This window comes from Ranitomeya variabilis, chromosome 4 (assembly GCF_051348905.1).
Source record: "Ranitomeya variabilis isolate aRanVar5 chromosome 4, aRanVar5.hap1, whole genome shotgun sequence".
In the NCBI taxonomy this organism is placed as follows: domain Eukaryota; kingdom Metazoa; phylum Chordata; class Amphibia; order Anura; family Dendrobatidae; genus Ranitomeya; species Ranitomeya variabilis.
The window spans coordinates 97,436,717-97,459,390 of NC_135235.1; the positions used below are offsets into that span (position 1 = coordinate 97,436,717).

The window sequence follows — 22,674 nt, forward strand, 5'->3', positions numbered from 1 at the left end:
TTTTTCTTTCATCGCTCCTGCTAAAAAAATGGAATAAAAGGTGATTAAAAAGTATTATGTACCTAAAAAAAGGCACCAGTAAAAATTAATGGTTGTCTCACCCCCAAAAAGTAAGCCCTCACACAGCGGTCTATGGCGGCCAATAAAAAAAGTGCAAAAAGCAGTAAGAGGTAAAAAACAACATACACTGGGTATTGTCATTACTATGTCAACCCCCAAAATAAAGCGAAAATGTCCATGATACTGAATGTGGCAAAAAAGAGAAACAACCTTAGTCATTCGGGTAGGGGTAATAATTGGTGATTAATAGATTAAATGTGGTCACATACATTTTAGTTCCCATCTTGCCACACTGGCTAATGACACAGTTGCCTATAAGTGGTGGCACCTGCCCAGCAGCACAGGTCGCCCTCTCCGCCAGCAGCGCAGCCATGATGGTGCACGGACGGGGCATTTTCTCCCATTCATGCCACCTCAAGGAGAAGTGTACTGCGCACGCGTAATTCCCTGCTTGCCTCTGAGCAACAGCGCGCATGCGTCAGGCAAGAGATCGCGTCATCAGTAATTACTGGCGAGAGGTGATACTTGTCGGCGCATGCGTGGTTCTCTCTGGTGAGTCCCCCTTATTAGAAGTCTCCTGTACGCTACCGGCAGCGAACAGCGCAGACTAATTGTGTCGCTATATGTGTACATGGCGCTGAGTTCTAGAGCAAACATCTCCAGTGTGAGGAGCGGGTGTAAGGGAGGGCGGCGTTCTGTAGTTAGCGAGTGTAGAACTACAAGTTGCAGGCGTTCCATGTCAATGCTGACACGGGGACTCCGGACTCCAGGCTCGGGGGGCGCGGCTGTCACCATGTTGTGCTCGGTACTAGTGCTGTGGTGACATGACAGCTCTTCCCGCCCACTCTGAGCTGTCACTGCTGTATCACAACTGTCACGACATGGCTTGTCCTCTGTGTCATGCAGTGTGTATTGGCTCCTGGGATATGCGGTGACAGGAGAGCAGTGATGTGAGCACCCAGCTTTCCCAGGACCCTGAGCAGCAGACAGCGGGGTTCTGCGGTGGGCACTTGGCGGGGTCTTGGGTGGGATCGCCTTCTCTTTTTTCCACCTCCGCTTTGCTCTTTAGGGGGTGTCAGGTTGTCGGTCCGGGCTGTGGGGATTGTGCCCCCATCACTTTGGGATCAGGCGTCTTCCTGACCTTTTTTTACTCCTTTGTTTTAGGCAAAGTGACCCTTCGGTTGTTTTTTTTTTCGTCTTGTCCACCAGAGGGCAGTAGCCAAGGATCACTGTAATACTGGGGTGACCCATGACCCCAAGGTGTGTAGAAACATGGAGGACAGAGGGGGCTTTATAGACCCCGTGCCACCAAGACTGTGCCATTAGCCGCCGCAATACTACTGATGGCCATGAGAGTCGGAAGAGACACCTTCGCCCACTACCAACTTCTTACAGTGGTTGTCTCCTTCTCAAGCATCTTGTCTCCTCCCAAATAAGATAGTAACAACTATACTCACCTCCAGTGGTGTCTCACTGACTCCCGGGGCTTGTGTGACATTGTCATGTCAGGTGATCCCTGCGGCCAATCAGAGGCTGCTTCATTTTTTCCCGCCTTTGAACAAATCAGACATCTTAGTCCTGTACTGATAATCTCCTGATGATAAAACACTGATTTTATCGAAACTACAGCATTCAGCCCAGTAAGTGATACATCGCTGGAATCAGGTTCTCAGCCCCTACGTTATGCTGCTCTCAGATTAGCAAACCTGACAGAATCCCTTTCAATACCACGACTATGAACTCGGCATTTAGAGTTGGTTGCCAACACAACACAGCCGGCACCTTCGCTGTATGAAGCAGGCCAATCTCCTGAGCCCATACATGTATGGCTGATGTCACAGATTGCAGCCTGGGAAGAGTGGGCCCCAGGACTTGCCTGGGTTCACTGGGTTCGGTTCTGGTTTTTCACCCTTGTCTAACAGGTCAGATTTCGTCGGGCTACGCAGTGACTTTGGGCGAAATACCTGTCGTGTGACCAAAGTTCACTGTTTTGGCAGACTTAGTTCACGCATCTGGTGTAGCGTTAATTTTCCAAGACTTTGGATTGGCTGAGAGACGACCGTATGACCTTTATTCACTTACTCAGAGTAGCCGCAGGGTTTGAGAACGCAGCGGACAACATGTCATATCTGTTGCACTTTTTATATTTCCATTTCAAAATCCATAGCAGATAAAACCTGGAAGAAACCCTTGTGGAAGCGCTTCAGATTTGCAGCACATCTCACCCTTGGGAGCCTGATTGGACTGGGATGCAGGAGGCCAGTTGTCCTGTGCTGTTAATCTCCTGCTGATAAAACACTGACTGTATTGAAATAGCAAAACACAGCCCAGTAAGTGACACATCGCTGGAATCAGGGACTCTTCACCAACATTATGCTCTTCTCAGATTACCTAGCAAAAACCTGGTGACAGATTCCCTTTAATGACCTTTCAATGATTGGGGTAAAACACATTGCACATCTACAATATTTTCCAAGAAGATCAGAATATTCATCTTATCATTTACATTTACTCCCATGTATTATAGGAAGGTGTAACTTAGTGATTATGGGCCCTTTCACCCATTGTTTTTGTCCTCGTTCGTTGATCCTGTTGGGGCTTGTGCCTGAACCCCTCATACAATGGTATCTGGACGTATTCAGCGGGGCCATAGACTATAAGGATGCCAACAGTCACCGTGCACTGTGCCGTGCATCATTTTCGAGTGTGTACTCCTACTAGAGGCGGACACCCAGATGCAGCCTACTACGTCTGCTGGGTGTCTGCCTCCATAATCGTATATGCCTAAAACGATGCACAACAGAGCTTACCACCGCCACCATTAGGCCACGGGCACACATTCGATATTTGGGGAGTTTTATACCTCAGGATTTGTAAACCATAACCAGGAGTGGGTGATAAATCCAGAAGTGGTGACGTGTTTCTATTATACTTTTCCTCTGATTGTTCCTCTCCCGGTTTTGGCTTAAACATACTGACCAGATACTTAACGTGTGAATGTGGCCTTATAGTCTATGGCCTTGTTGGTGCATAGGTCCTAATCCCGTTCTGTAGGTAGGGGAGGTTCAGACCAGGGCTGTGAAGACTGTAAGCCAAAACACCGACTCTGACCCGACTCCTGAATTTTCCTGACTTCTGACTCCACGACTACACAGCACTGATCACTACTGAGCATGTAAAGTGCAGCACAGATTCATCTCAACTAAAAGCTGAGATCCTTACATCAGGAATAGAACAGACATTTATAGGACATTTCATAACTTTCTCAAATTATTCTGCAATAAGAGAGGAAGAGGACTAGCACTCTAATGTCACCTATAGTAAGTAGCAATCCTAGAAGTCAATGTCGACCCTTTAACGAGCCTTGCCACATGACTTAGGATAAAAGCCAAAACCAGAATCTCAATTTGCAGACACTGTGTTTCGGGGTACTGCCCCTCGTCAGTGCAAAGTGGAGATCTGGTTTGGCTGAGAGGCGTCTGACCGGGTCCAAGGGGTAACGTTTCTCCTTGCGGAGAGTGACATGTCAAGCATGTTGAGATGAGGAGACTTTCAAGCCGCAATGCTCCTCAGGGAAATATGCAAATTGTCTCTTCAGAGAGGAAGAGAACTAGAACTCTAGTGCCACTTATAGGAAGTAGCTATCCTAGAAGTCAATGATTTCGACCCTTTAACGAGCCTTGTCACACGACTTGGATCCCGGTTAGTCGCCTCTCACTCAGCCAAACCAGACCTCACACATTACACTGACGAGGGGCAGTACCCCGAAACACAAATTGTCTGCAAATTAAGATTCTGGTTTTGGCTTTTATCCTAAGTTGTGACAAGGCTCGTTAATGGATCGACATTGACCCAAGGAGAAACAATACCCCTTGGATCCAATTATTCTGAAAACATTTACAGCTTATCCTACATTGTACTACTGTACCCAATGTATTATATGTTTTAAGAGTCGGAGTCGTTCCATTTCATACTGACTCCGACTCCACCAGAATGGACACTGACTCCAGAGCCTAGGTTCGGCCCTGGTTCGGGCGCAGTGTCTGACTGGACCAACAAACGTGTACAATAAAGCTTTGTGAAAGGGCCCTCACTTGATAGCAGCCATTAGAGCTCTCATTGGGGGCTGTCTCCTCGTATTTGAGGTGTATTGGAATAGTAGTTCTGCCTGACTAGGCATTAGCACTTTTGCTGGCAGACGTGTCAGTCAGGGACACAGTAACATAGGTGCCACCCCTGTAAAGGCGGCCATTTCCATTCCATGAGGTGTGTAAGCTTCTGAATGTATCCACTGTGTATTATATCATTAATTGGTTTGGCTTCTGTCACCCCCATGATCCGCTTTGTGCCGTGGGACTGATCTCTTTGTCTCTCCCATCAGGGGGCGGAGGTGTAACACACTTTAAAGAGCCAAAGGCAAATTGAAGCAATGAACATTATTTCAGCGAGGTTCATCTCGGGGACAATCCTCACGTGGAGAAAAATGTGAGAAATTCAAGAGAGACGTTCCAAGCCGTGTCCTTTCTTCCGTCTCTGCCTGTGTCCAGAGATCATCTGTCTCCTGGCATCTTGTCAATGGCAACCCAAAGAAGGCGCTTTGTAAAAGAATTCAACCCGTACATCACTTGTTACATCTGTAAAGGCTATCTTATCAAGCCAACCACCGTCACAGAGTGCCTGCACACATGTAAGCATTGCATGTTATCAGACGAGGACGGGGTCTCCTACCTCCGTCTACCCTCCCAGATGCTGAGGCTGCCATGGACAGTGGCATCTAGGGGGTGACCGGGTAGTCCTCTGTGGTCTGTACGGGCACAGGGTCACAGTCTACTGTACTGAGATACTTACGAGGGGCTAGTGACATGAGCGAGTGAGTGATCGGATATAGGGAATAAAGGAAAGCTATAAGTCAGATTTAATCCCAAGACAGCGGGCGTGCTGCCCGGGAGTTAGGTAATGCCACACCCGGAAATGGCAATATTACATTAGATATCAAATGTCAACTGAATTGTATAGGCTGTAACTCTGCATTTGGTATACTACTTGATTTAAATATTTTTTTCTTCAGTTTGTAAGAGTTGCATTGTCCAGCATTTTGAAGAAAGCAATGATTGCCCAAAATGTGGAATTCAAGTTCATGAAACCAACCCTTTAGAAATGCTAAGGTATGGCGCTGTTGAAATGCATGCTGTACAGTATTTCCAGTAATTATGGCATTTTATATAAGTAATTATTGCTATTAGTTCTTATTCTTTTGTGTTTTTTCTATTCTATGGTAACATAAGAAACCTGTATATAATATCTACTAGCTCAGACTATTACATGTCCTTATTTGGGCTCCGTAAAGGCCCTATGGGTCTTGTAATTAGCATTTGTGTATTACTATACTTTTATCAGTGAGCTACCTGTCTTTTAAGTTACCTTTTTTATTGCCATGAGGATAAATGTCACGATTTATCCACTTGGTGTGCGAGCAGCATCTCAGCCTTCCAATCTCAGGCAGGATATTGCTGAGCTATCAGTATTGTGATAGACAGCTCAGCTGACCCATCCAGGGCAGGGGCATGCGGAGCTGTCAGTATTGGGATAGTCAGCTCAACCGACCAATCTGAGGCAGGATATTGCTGAGCTATCAGTGTTGTGATAGACAGCTCAGCTGACCCATCCAGGGCAGGGGCATGCGGAGCTGTTAGTATTGGGATAGTCAGCTCAACCGTCCGATCTCAGGCAGGATATTGCTGAGCTATCAGTATTGTGATAGACAGCTCAGCTGACCCATCCAGGGCAGGGGCATGCGGAGCTGTCAGTATTGGGATAGTCAGCTCAACCGACCAATCTGAGGCAGGATATTGCTGAGCTGTCAGTATTGTGATAGACAGCCCAGCCATCCAATCTAAGGCAGACAAACAAAAAAGGCAGCACTCTGTAGCGCCATAGCATGCAAATATGAAATATGAAAATTGATTTACATTACTGCTCTAGAAATATGAAAAATTGAGAAAGCTTAGTGCATAAATTGGCCAATTCATGTGTACCTGGAAGCCACGTTAAGGCGTTTCTCGTTTCCAGGACCTAACACTACCATTCCTCTCTTAGAATAAAGTCTTCATCTGTATGGGAACTTAATATGAATTTTTAATCGCAGCAGGACCACTACCCCTCCACAGAGATATTGATTTTAGTCTAAGAGAGGATTCATATTAAGTTCCCATACAGATGAATACCTTATTCTAAGAGAGGATTGGCATTATGCTAGGTCCTGGAAACGAGAAATGCCTTAACATGGCTTCCATGTACACATGAATTGGCCAATTTATGCGCTAAGCTTTCTCAGTTTTTCATATTTCTAGAGCAGTAATGCAATTACATTTTCTTATTTGCATGCTATAGTGCTACAGAGTGCTGCCTTTTTTGTTTGAGTGTATAGGAGTTGGTGACTCTAGGTAAGCACCTGTTCACACTTAGTTTATGTTTGGATGTGACGGTCAGTTTTTTAAAATCTTTTTAAATTTGTTGTGAGTGGCAGCTCAGCCGTTCAATCTGAGGCAGGGGCGTGCTGAGCTGTCAGTGTTGTGAGTGGCAGCTCAGCCGTCCAATCTGAGGCAGGGGCGTGCTGAGCTGTCAGTGTTGTGAGTGGCAGCTCAGCCGTCCAATCTGAGGCAGGGGCGTGCTGAGCTGTCAGTGTTGTGAGTGGCAGCTCAGCCGTCCAATCTGAGGCAGGGGCTTGCTGAGCTGTCAATGTTGTGAGTGGCATCTCAGCCGTCCAATCTGAGGCAGGGGCTTGCTGAGCTGTCAGTGTTGTGAGTGGCAGCTCAGCCGTCCAATCTGAGGCAGGGGCGTGCTGAGCTGTCAGTGTTGTGAGTGGCAGCTCAGCCGTCCAATCTGAGGCAGGGGTGTGCTGAGCTGTCAGTGTTGTGAGTGGCAGCTCAGCCGTCCAATCTGAGGCAGGGGCGTGCTGAGCTGTCAGTGTTGTAAGTGGCAGCTCAGCCGTCCAATCTGAGGCAGGGGCGTGCTGAGGTGTCAGTGTTGTGAGTGGCAGCTCAGCCGTCCAATCTGAGGCAGGGGCGTGCTGAGCTGTCAGTGTTGTGAGTGGCAGCTCAGCCGTCCAATCTGAGGCAGGGGCGTGCTGAGCTGTCAGTGTTGTGAGTGGCAGCTCAGCCGTCCAATCTGAGGCAGGGGCGTGCTGAGCTGTCAGTGTTGTGTGTGGCAGCTCAGCCGTCCAATCTGAGGCAGGGCGTGCTGAGCTGTCAGTGTTGTGAGTGGCAGCTCAGCCGTCCAATCTGAGGCAGGGGCGTGCTGATCTGTCAGTGTTGTGAGTGGCAGCTCAGCCGTCCAATCTGAGGCAGGGGCGTGCTGAGCTGTCAGTGTTGTGAGTGGCAGCTCAGCCGTCCAATCTGAGGCAGGGGCGTGCTGAGCTGTCAGTGTTGTGAGTGGCAGCTCAGCCGTCCAATCTGAGGCAGGGGCGTGCTGAGCTGTCAGTGTTGTGAGTGGCAGCTCAGCCGTCCAATCTGAGGCAGGGGCGTGCTGAGCTGTCAGTGTTGTGAGTGGCAGCTCAGCCGTCCAATCTGAGGCAGGGGTGTGCTGAGCTGTCAGTGTTGTGAGTGGCAGGTCAGCCGTCCAATCTGAGGCAGGGGCGTGCTGAGCTGTCAGTGTTGTGAGTGGCAGCTCAGCCTTGTATCCAATCCACAAGTTGTATAGTGAAAGCTCCACTAGTTTTACTCTTTATAGGCATCTTATTGAGATTACTTTGTTTCAAGGGCATCTGTCTCATGACAAAAGTACATAACCCCTTCCCGCCTTGCGCCATATATATGATGTGTCGGTTGACCTTTTATTTGTGCTTTACATGTATGCACCCAGACCAGGCTGAGGAGCTCACAGGACATGATCAGTGGGTGTCAGCTGTGCTATACAGCTGGCACACGGCTGCAATGACCTGGATTGCAGCTCCTCTCCCTTTTGACTTGACTACTTTTTTTTTTCAAAGTTTAGTAAGCCTTTAATTAAGAAGTTGTGGTGGAAGTACAAAGAAAAAACTATTAATTTGTTTTCTATTTCCATTTCTAGACTAGATAATACTCTTGAAGAAATCATATTTAAGCTGGTCCCAGGTCTACGGGAAGGTAGGTATCCTTTCTCGTTGGACTTGTAGATTCACAAACACAGATGGAAGTACTATACTTAGGATCCCACGGCAGAGACAAAATTTAAGGTGTGAGATAAAGTATTAGAGTTCAAGCCCAACCCGAGAGCTTCCAATCTACCACAGTGGGGCTCTGTTCAGACACCTGTAGTAACCTTGGACGTTATCCATCAGTCTTCCATTGTTTTTATGGCAAGAGTAGCTCAGTCTGATTGTTTTGTTCTGTATGATATTGGAACCCCAGAGGACTCTATTAGAGCCAGTGGGGTCAGACGTGGGTCATGTTAATTCACTGGAGGGCAGATCCAATCTGGTAAATCATGCCGCTAGTGTGAACAGAGCCTTTATTATACAATATATCCTGACCCGATTTTCTTTTTTATGTTGCTGTAACTAGGAGAGCAGCAGCAAGAATCAGACTTTTGGAAGAGGAAAAGACCACTGGAGAATGGAGAAGGTACATTGATAAATCTAGTATTGGATATTTAAGCATATATAAAGATTTCTAGTTTGTTCATTGAATGTATTAAAAGCCTGGTTCATTTTGATATAAAGGAGTTGGAAGATCCCGCAGTTGCCAATGGACGACTCTATACACTGCACTTATGTTTTATTCTTTTTTTTTAAGAATCCAATTCTTCTTTGTATATAACTTAAAGGGAATTTTACAGCTGATTGATGTTTGCTGCCGAAACCATCGGCATGAAGCGGAGCCTGACTGTGTTATTGCAGCCATGTATGATTTACTCTGATACATTGTTGCATTTCAGAGAGGACATACTCTTCACTGCCGGCCAGGGACACCAGCTTCTCCCAGCCCACCTCTCATAGACTGACAGATCTCTCCTTGTGCAAACTCATAGGGCGAGACATGTTAGTCTAGGATAACTGGGAGGGGAAGAAATCTCAGACCAGTCATCTGAGCTGTGTCATCCATGGGATGTTTCTCAAAGTATGTTCTCTCTATAAACCATGCATGGCTGCAATAACGCAGCGAACTCAGATTCTCGGGCAGCATGAATCCGCTTTCAGGTTCACTTGAAGTGGTTTTGTTTTAGAATAAGCTTACTGATAAGTGGGTTTTCTCATGTTGTTTTTCCCCTCCTCTGCCTTCCAACTTTCTGACTGCCGGGGACGTTGCTGTCCTGAAGGATGACAACCTATGGTTGTCCGAACTGTGCTCTAGGCTGCTAGCAGAGCAAATGCCTGTGCAACATGGGGGAAGCGCTGGGGTGGTCAGGGGGGTCAGATCCAGCGATCCGGACATCTTCAGAGGCTATAAAGCATAGAACTTGCAAATGGTGCCCATTCCTTTGCTAACAAACCGGCTACTCTACAGACTGCAGAAATACAAAAAATTAAATTACTTCTTTTCTTGACAGCAGAGGGAATATTTAGTAAGAGGTAAATTACAAAGTTAATTATTTTAACAAACATTTAGCAATTTTAACCCTTTAAGAACTTGAAAACCTTTTTATATTGCTGTTACTTGTTAGATAAATGATACAACACGGCGATGTTCGTCCATGTCCAATCATTCGATGGATCAGATATTATAAATACATCAGTAAAAAGAGATCCATGCATCATGTACTTGTTAGAGTCACATACAATATGCTAATAATGTGGTAAAATGACATTCCTCCATATAACGAATTGTCGGTGATAATGACTTAAATTCACTAGGTCAGGAAACATCTACTTCCTGAAGCGAGAGCTGAACACGTCCTTTTCTTGTCTCTGCGCCGGGTAGTAGTAAATGTGCACCAGGAAGGCAGGGTTTCCTGGTGCACGACTTTCATTTTCTATATTCACTTTTAATAATTTTTTGTTCAATACTTATTATTATGACAAGCACAACATACTGCTCAGGGAGAATGCCAATGTCATATACCATAGATATGTGCTTGGTTGCTTCCTCCAATATGTTAGTTATCTACATTAATTGATTGCTGATTCATAGTAAAATATGTTTATGGCATCTGGTTCTCTGTTTTTCTGAAACAGGAGTCCAAATCACTAATATTAGATTTTGCCTCCCGGCGGCCACCACTAGAGGGAGCGTAGGAGCTCACCGCATACTGATAGACTTAAGTCAGTAGTACCACCGTCTACAGTAAGCTTGTACGCTGCCCCCTGGTGGTGGAGACAAACAGACATTTTTCTTCTTAGAGGGCCTGTCATCAAGTCAAAAGTGGCCAGTTATTGCTCGAATTTTATTCCTGCTCTGCCCTTGAGTATCCTGTTTTTTAACATCCATCATATTGTTCCAGAGATAGGGGCCATTTTAGATAGTGCTAATTTTTATGGTCTTTACAGGGGGACGTGGCGCCCAGGACTCCGCGGGGGTTGTCTTTTGGCTGCTTTATATTATTACCCTGTGAGCCACGCCTCCTTGATAAAGACCAAAAAATTAGCACCAAATAAGAAAGCCCATATCTCTGGAACCTTATGGCAGATTTGTTAGGCCGCAGCCTCAGGGACTCTGAACATATTATTCAAGCACCCTCAAGATACTCGGATCGCACGCAAGCATTCTCGGATAGCACCAAGCACCCTCGCTTATCACCAGTAGAGATATGCTTTTCATGCTGCTCTGATTGCAAAAGAAATAGGAGGCGCCTTAAAATGTTAGCGCCCTAAGCATCACCCTGAGTGACAAACGTGGAGAAGACCAAGGTGTAGGAGGCTTCATTTTTGCTGGTAGATTTTTTTTCAAGATTATGTGTCAGGAGCTTGTGGAAACAACAAGATGACTTCTCTTGAAGGTCACTCCTTTCTATATGCCCGGAAACATACATTTACATCAGGTAGTAGGGTCCGCACCCAAGACCTCTCTCTGAAAGCCAGAACTGAGCCTCCCACCAACAGCAGCTGGTGGGTTTCCGACGTCCATGCCTTGCCGGTCTGGCCATGGCTTTTTCAGGCACTGTCATCTGTTTTCTGACTTTTCTTAATGGAAATCTTTTCAGACAATATCTTTTGGGAGAGGGGTCTTCTGATGATGCTAGGACCCCCAGATTAGCAGTAACCTGCAGGGGAACCTGTCAGTAAGTATTCAGTACAATACAATGGCTGACAGGGTTTTAATTTTCAGAAAGTTATTCTAGTATTATGTTTTGCACACAATTTTCAAGATCTGTGCTTGCTGTCAGGAAATGACACACCGGCAGTTTTTTTTTTTCTTCTTTTTGGATTTTACTCCTAAAGATAAACCCATCCCCTATGACCGGATTCTGCATCCTAGTATTTGGGTATTTATGCCACTTTGGAAATATTTTCCCATGTGTAACTGAAACATTGAACGTGGCATCAGAAGCCGCCTTCTCCTTCAGGAAAAAACACCAGTTGTTTAGTAGGTGGATTTATCGCCACGCTAATATGGAAATAACTGAAAACATCCTGCTCCCAGAGATGTGGGAAGGACACTGGAATGGCATATTTTTACTTTTTCTCTACTGTTTCATTGGAATATTAAGGCATTAATGTGCAACTTATTATTGTTTTAGATATAAAATAATAAAACTATCACTGTGCGTACTAGATCATGTTCCAGCTGTTTGGTGGTAAGAATGGCGCAGCATGCAGTAGTGATGGAAAGTCCAGTGCAGCCCCAGCAGATCCCATGGGATCTGTCAGTCTATGGATCCGGGGTTACACAGCATTAATGACCTCACTGACGAGACGTGCATATGGCTCTCCCTGCCGTCATCACTTCAGCTTCCTTTAGAAGAACACTTATATGTAATACTTATGTCTCTTTTATACAGACGGGCTTCCGAGTAACAAAAGATTTAAGGACGAAGATGAGGAAAATGATGAAAACAAAGACTACCACAGGAGCGACCCGCAGATTGCCATCTGTCTGGACTGCATGCGTAATAATGGCCAGTCTGCTGATGGTATAGTGAAGGTACGGCTTTATATGCAGGGTTATTATCACACACGGCTGAAGGATGAGACATATTCAGGTTATTACAGGAGATACCGCCATTGGAGGGGACCTTTTCCTACACTGGCTTATGTCTCAGATGGCTCCCGTAGTTACTTTATAAGGAAGACTCATCACTTGCCAGAAATATGTCATTTTTGTACCTGGTGTAAATGCCGCTGTTCTGAGACCAGCATTTTTTATTTTTTGTTCCTACCCCTCTCCATTCCTGAGATATAGCCCCATCTTCCCCGTATATAAATCTAGTCTTTTTAGCCAAATGGGTGAGGTCATCTTCTCTTTATGACACACCCCCGTGGCTAACAAAATTTACATTTTATACAGAGAAGATGGGCCATATCTCAGGAACGGAGAGACGCAGGAACAAAAGAAAACCAGAATAGTGGCATGTAGGGCTGGGTGAAAAATATATCACATATCTACATCAAGTGACCGGACCTCTTTAAAGGCATTGTCTCATGGGACACCATCATTTCAAGACCACCCCCTGTGATGGACTACAACCATCCATGTAAATGGTCGCCATGTAATGCTACACACTGGGAGCGGACCCCTGGACGATCAGCCGGTCGCCCTTTGGGATGCATATATAAGGTGTTTTCAATGATGTGTGAATGAGTGAGGAAGGTTACGGCGTGGCAGGTTACAAAGAGAGAAAGGTGGGTGGTAGTGTACCTAGATTATTATTTAGCCCCATGGATAGATAGATATTCTACAACATGTATTTATAGGAGGAATAACGGAGGAATGGCATAATGCAGAGTTCGAAGAATTGTTCTTTTTTGGGAAAATCAAATACTCACTAACATGTCAGTGATTGCTCTTTTTTTAACAAAAAGAAGTTTGAGACATAACTAAGGAAAGATATATAGTGATGTGTGGTTGTCATTTTAGCCTAGTGCCTGTCTTTCAACAAGGTCAAAGTCTGAACAGGCTCTAAATAGATTTACTGTGTGAAGACATGATTTATTAACCAGTTGTTGTCCATAGACTGGATGCGGCCTGGTCGGTGTGATGCGTGCATGTGCACTCACTGTGGATACCTGCCACCATATGTTACAGGAACCAGAGACAGCGTGTGATATGTATTGGGGTGCATAGTATAATATTAACCCCTCCTTTTACACCCTCTGCACTGGATCCCCTGTGTTGTCTCTAGAGAATCGCAGCATAACATTGTGGATCCGCGGCAGAAGGGCACAGGGTAATATTACACCACTTACCCCAACTTCGGAGGGTCCCTTATGATCACATTTCACTATTTATTGATATGCTTTTGTTTTTTCTTGCAGGGACTAATGAAGAAATTCATCCGCTGTTCCACGCGTATAACAGTTGGGACTATTAAAAAGTTTTTAAGCTTAAAATTAAAGCTGCCAAGTACATATGAGGTAAGAAGGGTGACATATTACAAAGGCTTTGGGGCAGGGGTGCACAACCTTTTCTGGTCCTAGGGCCACATTGACCCTCACAATAAACAGCCCTATACGTTCCCTGGGCAATAGATCTTGGAATAATAATAATTTCCACAATTGGATGTGTTTAAGTAAAATGTTCCTGTGCTGAGATAATCTTATAAATGTGCCCCTGCTGTGTACTGTGTAATGGCCGTGTCTGATCATGCAGGAACATGGTCTGATCATATCACAGCTCCTGGGCAGGAGAGGAAGTAGAAGAATATATGGACATTACAGCAGGGGATCACATCTGATTTTTTCTGTGAGGTAAAACATTTCCCTGCCTGTTTTTAAATAATGTTTTACCTCAAAGAAAGAATCCTTTGTGACCTCATGCTGTAATGTCTGTATACTCTTTTGCTTCCTCCCCAGCCCAGGAGATGTGATATGATCAGACCATGTTCCTATACGGTCAGACACGGCCAGTACACAGTACACAGGAGGGGCACATTTATAAGATTATCTCACCAAAGGAACATTTGTTCATGGGAAAAGCCCGTTAAACCTGTGTTCATACACCATGAACACATTTTGGCCTCAGCGCCTTTCTTGAACATTTTTCTGCGTTTATTTTAAAAAGGCTCTGCTTTTGCTATGATCTTCTTTACTGAGGTAAGATTGCATGCAATGATTTACCAAAATGTGTTAACACAGCCTTCTGAGGTGTCAGTCTTACAGCATAAATGTCAGATAGTTTGGAGTCCTTGCACCTATCCGGAGATTAGGGGTCCTTTTTCCCTTAATCGGCACTTTAGAGTATAAGAACAATCCACATCGTCTCCTTTGTAGATTATGGCTGTTGTGGCATTATCCTAACATTTCGCATCTCCTGTAAACTGCAATGGAGAGAACCACATCCGTGCATGGCCACTTCTCTAGGACATATACTTCTTCCTAGAGTGCTAAACTGGGGTAAAAGGGCGCCATTGTTCGGAAATGTAGGGGAATCGCATTGACAATTGTTTCCTGTCCAAGCCTTACATGAAAGCTACACATGAGGTACCATTCACAGACAAGCATCCAGATATATTGAGGCCTGGACTGCAGGTTGTGCCCCCTGGATTTAGGGTACAGGCCCAGAAGGGGCTTAGTGGGTGCAGCACAAACACCAAGTGATAAGCACGACAACTTTGAGACTCATCATAAATGAACCTTTATTTTCATTGTCCAAGTCTTCAGCTTTATGATCAGAAGCATTTAGTATAAAGGAGCATAACAGCAGTAGGATCATCCCATGAGCAGAACACAGGAGCGGCTTACCATTGTTATATACGGTCGGTGCAGAGAGCAGAAGGGATGTGGCGGTGACGGCCGGCACGCTGGGACATCTTCTGCTGTGTCCATCATAAATGGAGACTTTATTCTACTGCTTTCCCTATTTACTGGACCTTACTGCAGCTCACTGATCTACAAAGAAATCTTCATATTTATGCTGCCTTATTGGTACGTGTTCTCCCTCTGGATGTACTGAAATCCCAATATGATCCCTTTGACACCAGAACCTCTGTCCGTACGTTCCGCACTGCAAAGCCCAAACTTGTTTGTGGGGTTCTTGGTATCTCGAGTTACTGACGGCACAATGGGCTCGGAAGGTCCATTATTATCCTATTTCGAGGCCGTACTGACACCTGATCTTTGCTTGAAGCAGCCGAAAAATATTTAGTGAAATCCGAGCAGAACTGTACCGCTATGTAGACACGTCAGATGGCAGATTTAGCATTCAGGTTATGTACGAATACACTAAAATAAACGTATTTTTCAATAACAAGAAGTGCCATTTATATGGAACATAACAATGTACACCCACTTCTTAAACCTTTACCTAATGTCTGGCATTTAGGAGATTTGGCAGGTGTGCCTACACACTGTCTGTTTTTAGGCGATGTCTCAGGGGCATCAAGTTTCAGTACACAGCACAGTTCTTGTCTCAGAGACAAAGACGGTTGGCAGACGCCAGTCTCGGAGCTTCTGCCTACTCCTATTTGTACAGACAAGCTTTGTGGTGTATATCAGTAAGAGTTGTAAATTAAAGGGGGTTTCTGGGAGTTAAAAAAAAATGGATCTGATGGCAGGAAATATGAGAAAGTGGAAAAAATAAACTTTGCTCACTTAGTAAATCCCCCGCCACTTCTCCACTGCCTCTGCGGGTGTCCCTGCCTAATGACCAATCACTGACCTCAGTGGTGATGGCGGCAGACTGGCACAAGAGGCCATTTATTGGATGGAGCTGCCACTTACGCATCAACAGCAAGTCACCACTACAGGAAATAGTCAAGACTGGCGGAGACTATGACAGCGCGAGACAAAAGATCAGCTTTTCCTGGCCACTGAATGGCAAATCTGTCTAATGTAGGCTTTATTCACATTTTAATTAGATAATTGGAAGCTTTCCTGCAAACTCCGTCAGCCTTGATAAGATTTGCAGTGCTAATCTTCTGGTCAAAACGATGCACCCTGACACATCACAAGTGATTGGGGTCCGTCTGGAAGTGGTGGGATCTGTCTTACTATGGACCCAACAAAGCAGTATGGCTTCTGTTAATAATGCATGCCACAACACAAATGTGACCGTCCCAAGCAGTGGTCCCGGCCACTGCCCATGTTCCTGTGAGAGTTATCACCCCTGCAGAAACTAATGATGGCAGCATGGGGTCACCCCCCTCATTTACTATCAGCCTCATCTTTCCCATCCTAGTACTGTATGTACATGTAGTTCTTTTATTCTACAGGGAAGTGGTATCAAAGGAAAGGGAAGATTTTGGGAACTATGTAAAATAAGGATTGTAATGATCCCCGATCAGTGAGAAACGCGCCATACTTACACTACGTACAATCACTTTTATTTTTCAGCTGGATGTACTATGCAATGGAGAAATCATGGGAAAGGACCACACCATGGAGTTCATATATATGACAAGATGGCGACTAAGGGCTGAAAATGTAAATAAGTTTAATTGTTAATTTATTTATGTGTGTTTTTAAGTGTGCCTGTAAAAAATAGAAGATGTGTCTCTACATGATCAGTCAGAGCCTGCTTGATATTGTGTAGGCTCCCCTTAAGGCTTAGTGTCCACATGACCCTTGTACTAAGCTGCTCTGTATACAATCAGTCCAGACACGAGCCTTCACTCCTCACACATAGCGTTGGTCACTCAGGACCCTACTGCTGGCTCAGTGGTTATTAGGACCTAATTAGGTCTATTTTTTGTAGGTCCTAACTGCTCTTTCCTGGAGACAACCAGGAAGACAAGGAGGATGGAAGATGGTCTGACAGCCATCACCATTAGGCCTTAGTTAAAGTTGCTGAGATCCTCACATTTGCCCATTTTTCCTGCTTCCAATACAAGAACTGACTGTGCTTCCTTAACAGGAGCCATTGTCATGAGATATTGAACTTTTCATTTCACTTCTCAGTGGTTTAATGTTATCCCCTGTCACCCCTGTCCTATGTGGTCACCAGGCTACAGTGGATTTACATTTGTAGTGATCAAACATTGTATAACTGTGAATTGAGGGGTAGTTACACATGTGCACCACCGGTCCATTTACTGTCTGAGACTAATAGAGGGCCAACAACAGATCTGAATTCAACAGCTTCCCACACACATCTGCTGATCCACTCAAATTGAGGATACACGACCCCCGTACCTTTGATCAGTTTGGTTCCAAATGTGAACCCCCACGGACCAGACACTTATCACCCATTCTGTGGATACGTGATGACTAAAAGACCAAATACACATTAGTCTACAATCAGCTGAACCCCACAATACTGCCAAGATCATCCGACAGTCTAATGTTTATTGCCCCTACCTCAACTGTCCCTCCACAGATGATGTTGGGGGATAGATGGATCCACCCTGAAGAATTTTAAAGACAATTCTTTTGAAAAGAGCATTCCTGCGTATAGAAGAGTTGGGAGAGAGAGCTGTTGGTTGCACAGTGTTTTGGCCTACAGTTATCTGAGGTCTGTGAGGTCCTTAAAGGAGTTCTCCAAGAATGTAACTTTCCCCTCCACATAATTCAAATGGCAGCACTTTGTGGTCACGAGTCAGGACAAAAGGCAGCTCTCAACACCTGTGTTTCAGCAGACACATTCCGTATCTCAGTGAGTTGTGTAGAAGGGATGTGACATCACAAGAACATCTTCTCCTTGGCTGACTTAGCACAAAGGATTTTTTTCTCTACCCTTCGTCCCTGCAGGTTGTGAGAATTTAGATTTATTTTTTCTCCTGTCACACCCCCTGTCCAGCTGTTCACTGGTATGTATGCTTACGATACAGCTCCTCTCACAGTTGAGACACAGGTCTCGCAAGCAGTGTTTCTTTTCTTCAGACTGCAGCTCATCTTGACAAGTTACTAGGGTGTGCCGCAGTTTGAATTACGAGACCGGGCCATTTTATCACATTCTAGGAATAGAATATTCCATAGAATATTGTGAGCACCAACTGTCCTACTTTACTAATGGGAAAATCCGTATTCACTGAAGACACACTTTACCCATAAAAGATGAGTCTTGGAGGAGAAAGAAGCAAATTCTCTAATCAAATATTTACTAAGTTTCTTATTTTAAAGTGTGCTATCGATTTTTGAAAAAAAATGACGTTACTGAAATGAAGTTACTCATAGTCATGAACTAGTGAGCTTTTATATTTTATTTGCTAAATATAAGTAACTACAAGATATGAAACTGAAAAATAGGAAGGAACTACGTTATGTCTGCTACTGAGACAGAGAAGAAAGGGCTTAGTGGATATTGAGGCTCGTGGCTCACTACTCTGTGGCCACAACCAGCTGTACTCATTCAGGACTTAGATCGAAAGAGGAAGTAAGTCAGGAAAGAGGAAGAACGCTCCCTTATATTTATCACAATTCTACAGTGGTGAACACAAACCATCAAAAGGCGCAAAGTCAAGAAATTGTTACGCAGCAATATAATATAGTAAGATTCATACTGTGTGTTTGATTTCACTGGCTAGAGTTATTTATTCTTACAGTGTCAGCCGATGGAAGCTTTAGTCTTTACCTAGAGAGGCTAAAAAACTTGCCAGGTTCATGTCCTTCTCACAGAACTGCAGGGTCATAAGAAATGTACTTGTGAGGTACATAACTCTGCTTGTGCTGCCTTACAGTTCTGCCAGGGTAGCTTTCGGAGTTACTGAGGGGCACAGTTGTAAGCCTGGAATACAGCAGGGCAGCAGCCAGAGCTAACATGTTGAAGCTAAAAGCCAGGGCTACAGCAGGAAGGAGAGGGGAGCTTGCAAAATTTGCAACAGCAGAGAAGTATGGAAGAAAGGGGATTTTGGAGGTGGAGTTGTAAGCCTGGCTACAGCAGAGCAGCTTGCAATATGGGGGATCTCAGGATGTGCAGAAATGGAGAACAGTGGGCATGATGGAGGAGCCAGTGGGGCACATCTGAAGCCTGGCTACAGCAGCAGGAAGGAAGGGAGACTAGAGGGGTGGAACTGTAAGCTTGGGTACAGCAGAGCAGGTGGGAATGAGGTGGATCTAAGGTGGGAAGCCTGAGCTATAGCACAGTAGCAGATAGGTAGATCAGTTGAGAATTAGGGGGATGTAGCGGGGTGGAGTTGTGAGCCTGAGCTACAGCAGAGCAGTACATAGCAGGAGTTAAAAGGGAAGAGCTGTAGGTCTGGTTACAGTAGAGCAGCTTGGGAATTAGGGGATCTAGAGGGGTGGAGCTGTATGCCTGAGCTACAGCAGAGCAGCAGAACAGAGGAGGACCTAGATAGGTGTAGCTCTAAACTGGTCTACAGCAGAGCAGCTGGGAATTCAGGGGATGTAGAGTGGTGGAGTTGTAAGCCTGAGCTACAGCAGAGCAGTACATTGGAGGAGGAGTTAAAAGGGAAGAGCTGTAGGTCCGTCTGACTACAGCAGAGAAACTGGGAATTAGGGGATCTAGAGGGGTGGAGTTGTATGCCTGAGCTACAGCAGAGCAGCAGACAGGAGGAGGACTTAGGCGCTCTAAACTGGACTACAGCAGAGCAGCTGGAAACTGGAGATCTACAGGGGTGAAGTTGTAAGCCTGACTTCTGCAGGGCAGCTGGGAAATAGCAGGATGTAGAGAGGTGGAATTATAAGCCTGCTCTACAGCAGAGCAGGGGATAAGAGGAGGAACTAGAGGAGTGGCACAGTAAACTTTGCCCAGAACAGCAGGGGATTAGGCGGAGAGTTTTTAGCTTGGGCTACAGCAGAGAAGCAGGTACGTGTGGGGGAGCGGATTTGCAGGCCAGTGGTGCAGTGAGATGAGGAAGACTCGAGGCTTCATGAGAAATGTAGCTTTCTAAGTATCCGACAGACACATCCCATGTGAAGGAGCAAAACAAGCAGCAAAACAAAGGTGTAAAATTATGTCATAGAAATCAGTTGTAGGAAATCCAAATAAAGTGGGCCGTGTGCCTGAGGAGAAGATGGCAGTGGATGGACCGCTGTGCTGGAGCTTAGACTGCAAAAAATACTCTGTGCTGCAGATAGGAATTGCTGCATTACAAGGGTTATTGGGTCTTTATTCATCCCCCTGGTACATACACGGCCTCTCCTGGATTCATGAGTCATACATGGAGATGGAGAGTAATTTGTTCTGACAGTTGTTTTCTGTATTCTGTGAAAGGTACAAAATATTGATTTTTTTTCCTGCTGTTTTAGAACATTTTCTACAAAATATTTGAGTGATCGCTCATTTCTACATGCCGTTGTGGATGTCTTGTTCTAACAAGCACATAATCTCCTTCACAGTTCCAATGTCAGAACAGTTCGACAGCTCTACACATGTCGCTCAGTGATATTGCGCCTGTTGTTACAGAGACATCCTCAACCGTATGTATAAATCTGATATTCTTACCTGCAAAAACACATTGTGCAGCCTTCATGTGATAAATGAAGAGTTTAGTATGGCCTCACATATAGCAATTTATTTATCAGACTTATTCTTCTGTGCCCCCCATAGACTGCTGGTGACATTTTATATCATTTGTAGTTTGTTAGGGTTTCTCAGAAAGACAACCATGCTCTGCACATCCTAGTAAGATAATGGAGGTGGGGTCCATCACTGAGCTACAAGGATAATATTTGTCATGTAATGTTATGTGCCACACAGCTATCCCTAGAGATTGATTTTATCACAGTATGGGCTCGCTCACACAGGCATATACATGAGATGAGTGCTATCCCATGTTTTATCACATAGCACTCGGACCAATGAGAAAACAATGGCAGCATGCTGCTAGTTGCTGCACAGATTGCCCATCTAAGTGTATCGGTGCATGGAAAACATCAGCGTGCGCTCGTATGGTATCCACATGCAGTCTGATTGCCACGGACTCACAGAATGGAGATGTAGACATTTTATTCCTTTTGTTCTCCATTTTCCCTTCACTTGTGCTACGATTCTCTCATCCAAGAGTATCGGATCACACTAAGCTGATACTCGGCTAAAACTCTGATTAGATGGGGGACATATACCAGGATAGGCCTAGGGTGGGGGACATGTATATATGGAAGGGGCCCAGGATATGGGACATATATACCATGATGGGGGCATATATACCAGGAAGTGGCCCAGCATGGGGGACATATATATCAGGGAGGAACTCAGGAAAAGGAACATATATAACAGGATAGGAGGGCATACAGCTCTGGCAAAAATTAAGAGACCACTGCAAAATTGTCAGTTTGTCTGATTTTTCTCTTTATAGGTATATTTTTGAGTAAAATGTAAATTGTTCTTTTATTCTATAAACTTCTGACAACATGTCTCCGACTTTCCAAGCAATACATTTTGTATTTTTTTTCTGACAAAGAAAAATGGTCAAAATTTTAAAAACCCCACTGCTTTCAGACCTGAAATAATGCAAAGAAAACAAGTTCATAATCATTTAGAAACAACAATACTAATGTTTTAACTCGGGAAGAGTTCAGAAATCAATCTTTTGTGGAATAACCATGATTTTTAATCACAGCTTTCATGCGTCTTGGCATGCTTTCCACCAGTCTTTCACACTGCTCCTGGCGCAAAAATTTAAGCAGTTCTTCTTTGTTTGATGGCTTGTGACTATCCATCATCCTCTTGATTACATTCCAGAGGTTTTCAATGGGGTTCAGGTCTGGAGATTGGACTGCCCATGATAGGGTTTTGATGTGGTGGTCTCTTAATTTTTGCCAGGGCTGTATATACTAGAATGAGGGACTTATACACCGGGAAGGAGCTCAGGATGGAGGACATATATACCAGGATGGGGGGGGGGGGGCAAATATACCAGACTAGGGGACATATAAACCGGGAAGAAGCCCAGCATGGGGGGCATATACCAGGATGGGGGACATACATACTAGGATTGGGGACTTATATACCATTTAGGGGGACATATATACCAGGATAGGCCCAGGATCATTGGCATATATACCAGGATGGGGAACATGTATACCAGGATTTGGGACATATATACCAGGAAGGAGCCCAGGATGGAGGACATTACTACATAATGTGGGGTGGGGTGGGAACACGTGTGTCTTTATATGATTTAGAACACTACAAAGGCCCATACATCTGCCCAACAAGCGAGGGGGGGCAGGTACAAATTTTGCACCAACCACCAGGACCCCAAAAACCCCAGAATAGCTGCTCCCCTAGTCCCATTGTCAATTATGCATGTTACTATTCCATTCACTAGCATGTAAGGATCTTTGGCACTCCCATAGATAATGAATGGAGCATTAGAAGCAAACTTGAGCAGCATTCTAGTCACACACTAGTGATTAGTATGTCAGACCCCCATGTAGTATCTCTTTAAAGGGATTTTACTGACATATATTTTTATGCTGATCAGTTTCAGCAAGTTAAAAAAAACAAGAACTTAAGAGTTACTCACTTTCCCCTTCTCCAGCGGCAGTAGTCACATGTGCTGTAGTCGTGACATCACCACCTAAAAGACTAGAGCAGAGGAAGAGACTTACCGCTAGAGCAGGGGAATGTGAGTAACTTCTGAGTTTGTCAACTAGCGCAAACTTCTGGAAAACCCCTTTAATCCTGCAAAACAAAATATACA

At 44.8% G+C, this 22,674-nt stretch overlaps 1 protein-coding gene across 6 annotated transcripts in view; it reads left to right on the forward strand.

Annotated features, from left to right (window-relative positions):
* PCGF5 (polycomb group ring finger 5) overlaps nt 1-22,674 on the forward strand; it is a 114,183-nt gene that overhangs the window by 86,069 nt on the left and 5,440 nt on the right. For 3 of the 6 annotated variants that reach the window (XR_013214508.1, XM_077258956.1, XM_077258954.1), the window contains 8 exons: nt 4,442-4,747; nt 5,129-5,225; nt 8,128-8,183; nt 8,601-8,660; nt 11,974-12,116; nt 13,448-13,546; nt 16,463-16,552; nt 20,366-20,446. Coding sequence is in view for 5 of the 6 variants with exons in the window: in XM_077258956.1 (XP_077115071.1) it covers nt 4,636-4,747; nt 5,129-5,225; nt 8,128-8,183; nt 8,601-8,660; nt 11,974-12,116; nt 13,448-13,546; nt 16,463-16,552; nt 20,366-20,446 (738 nt within the window). In the remaining variant the exon portion in view is untranslated. Of the gene's footprint in view, nt 1-544; nt 613-2,144; nt 2,391-4,441; nt 4,748-5,128; nt 5,226-8,127; nt 8,184-8,600; nt 8,661-11,973; nt 12,117-13,447; nt 13,547-16,462; nt 16,553-20,365; nt 20,447-22,674 lie in introns of those variants that run through there. The other 3 variants (XM_077258955.1, XM_077258957.1, XM_077258958.1) reach the window with 3 other exon arrangements.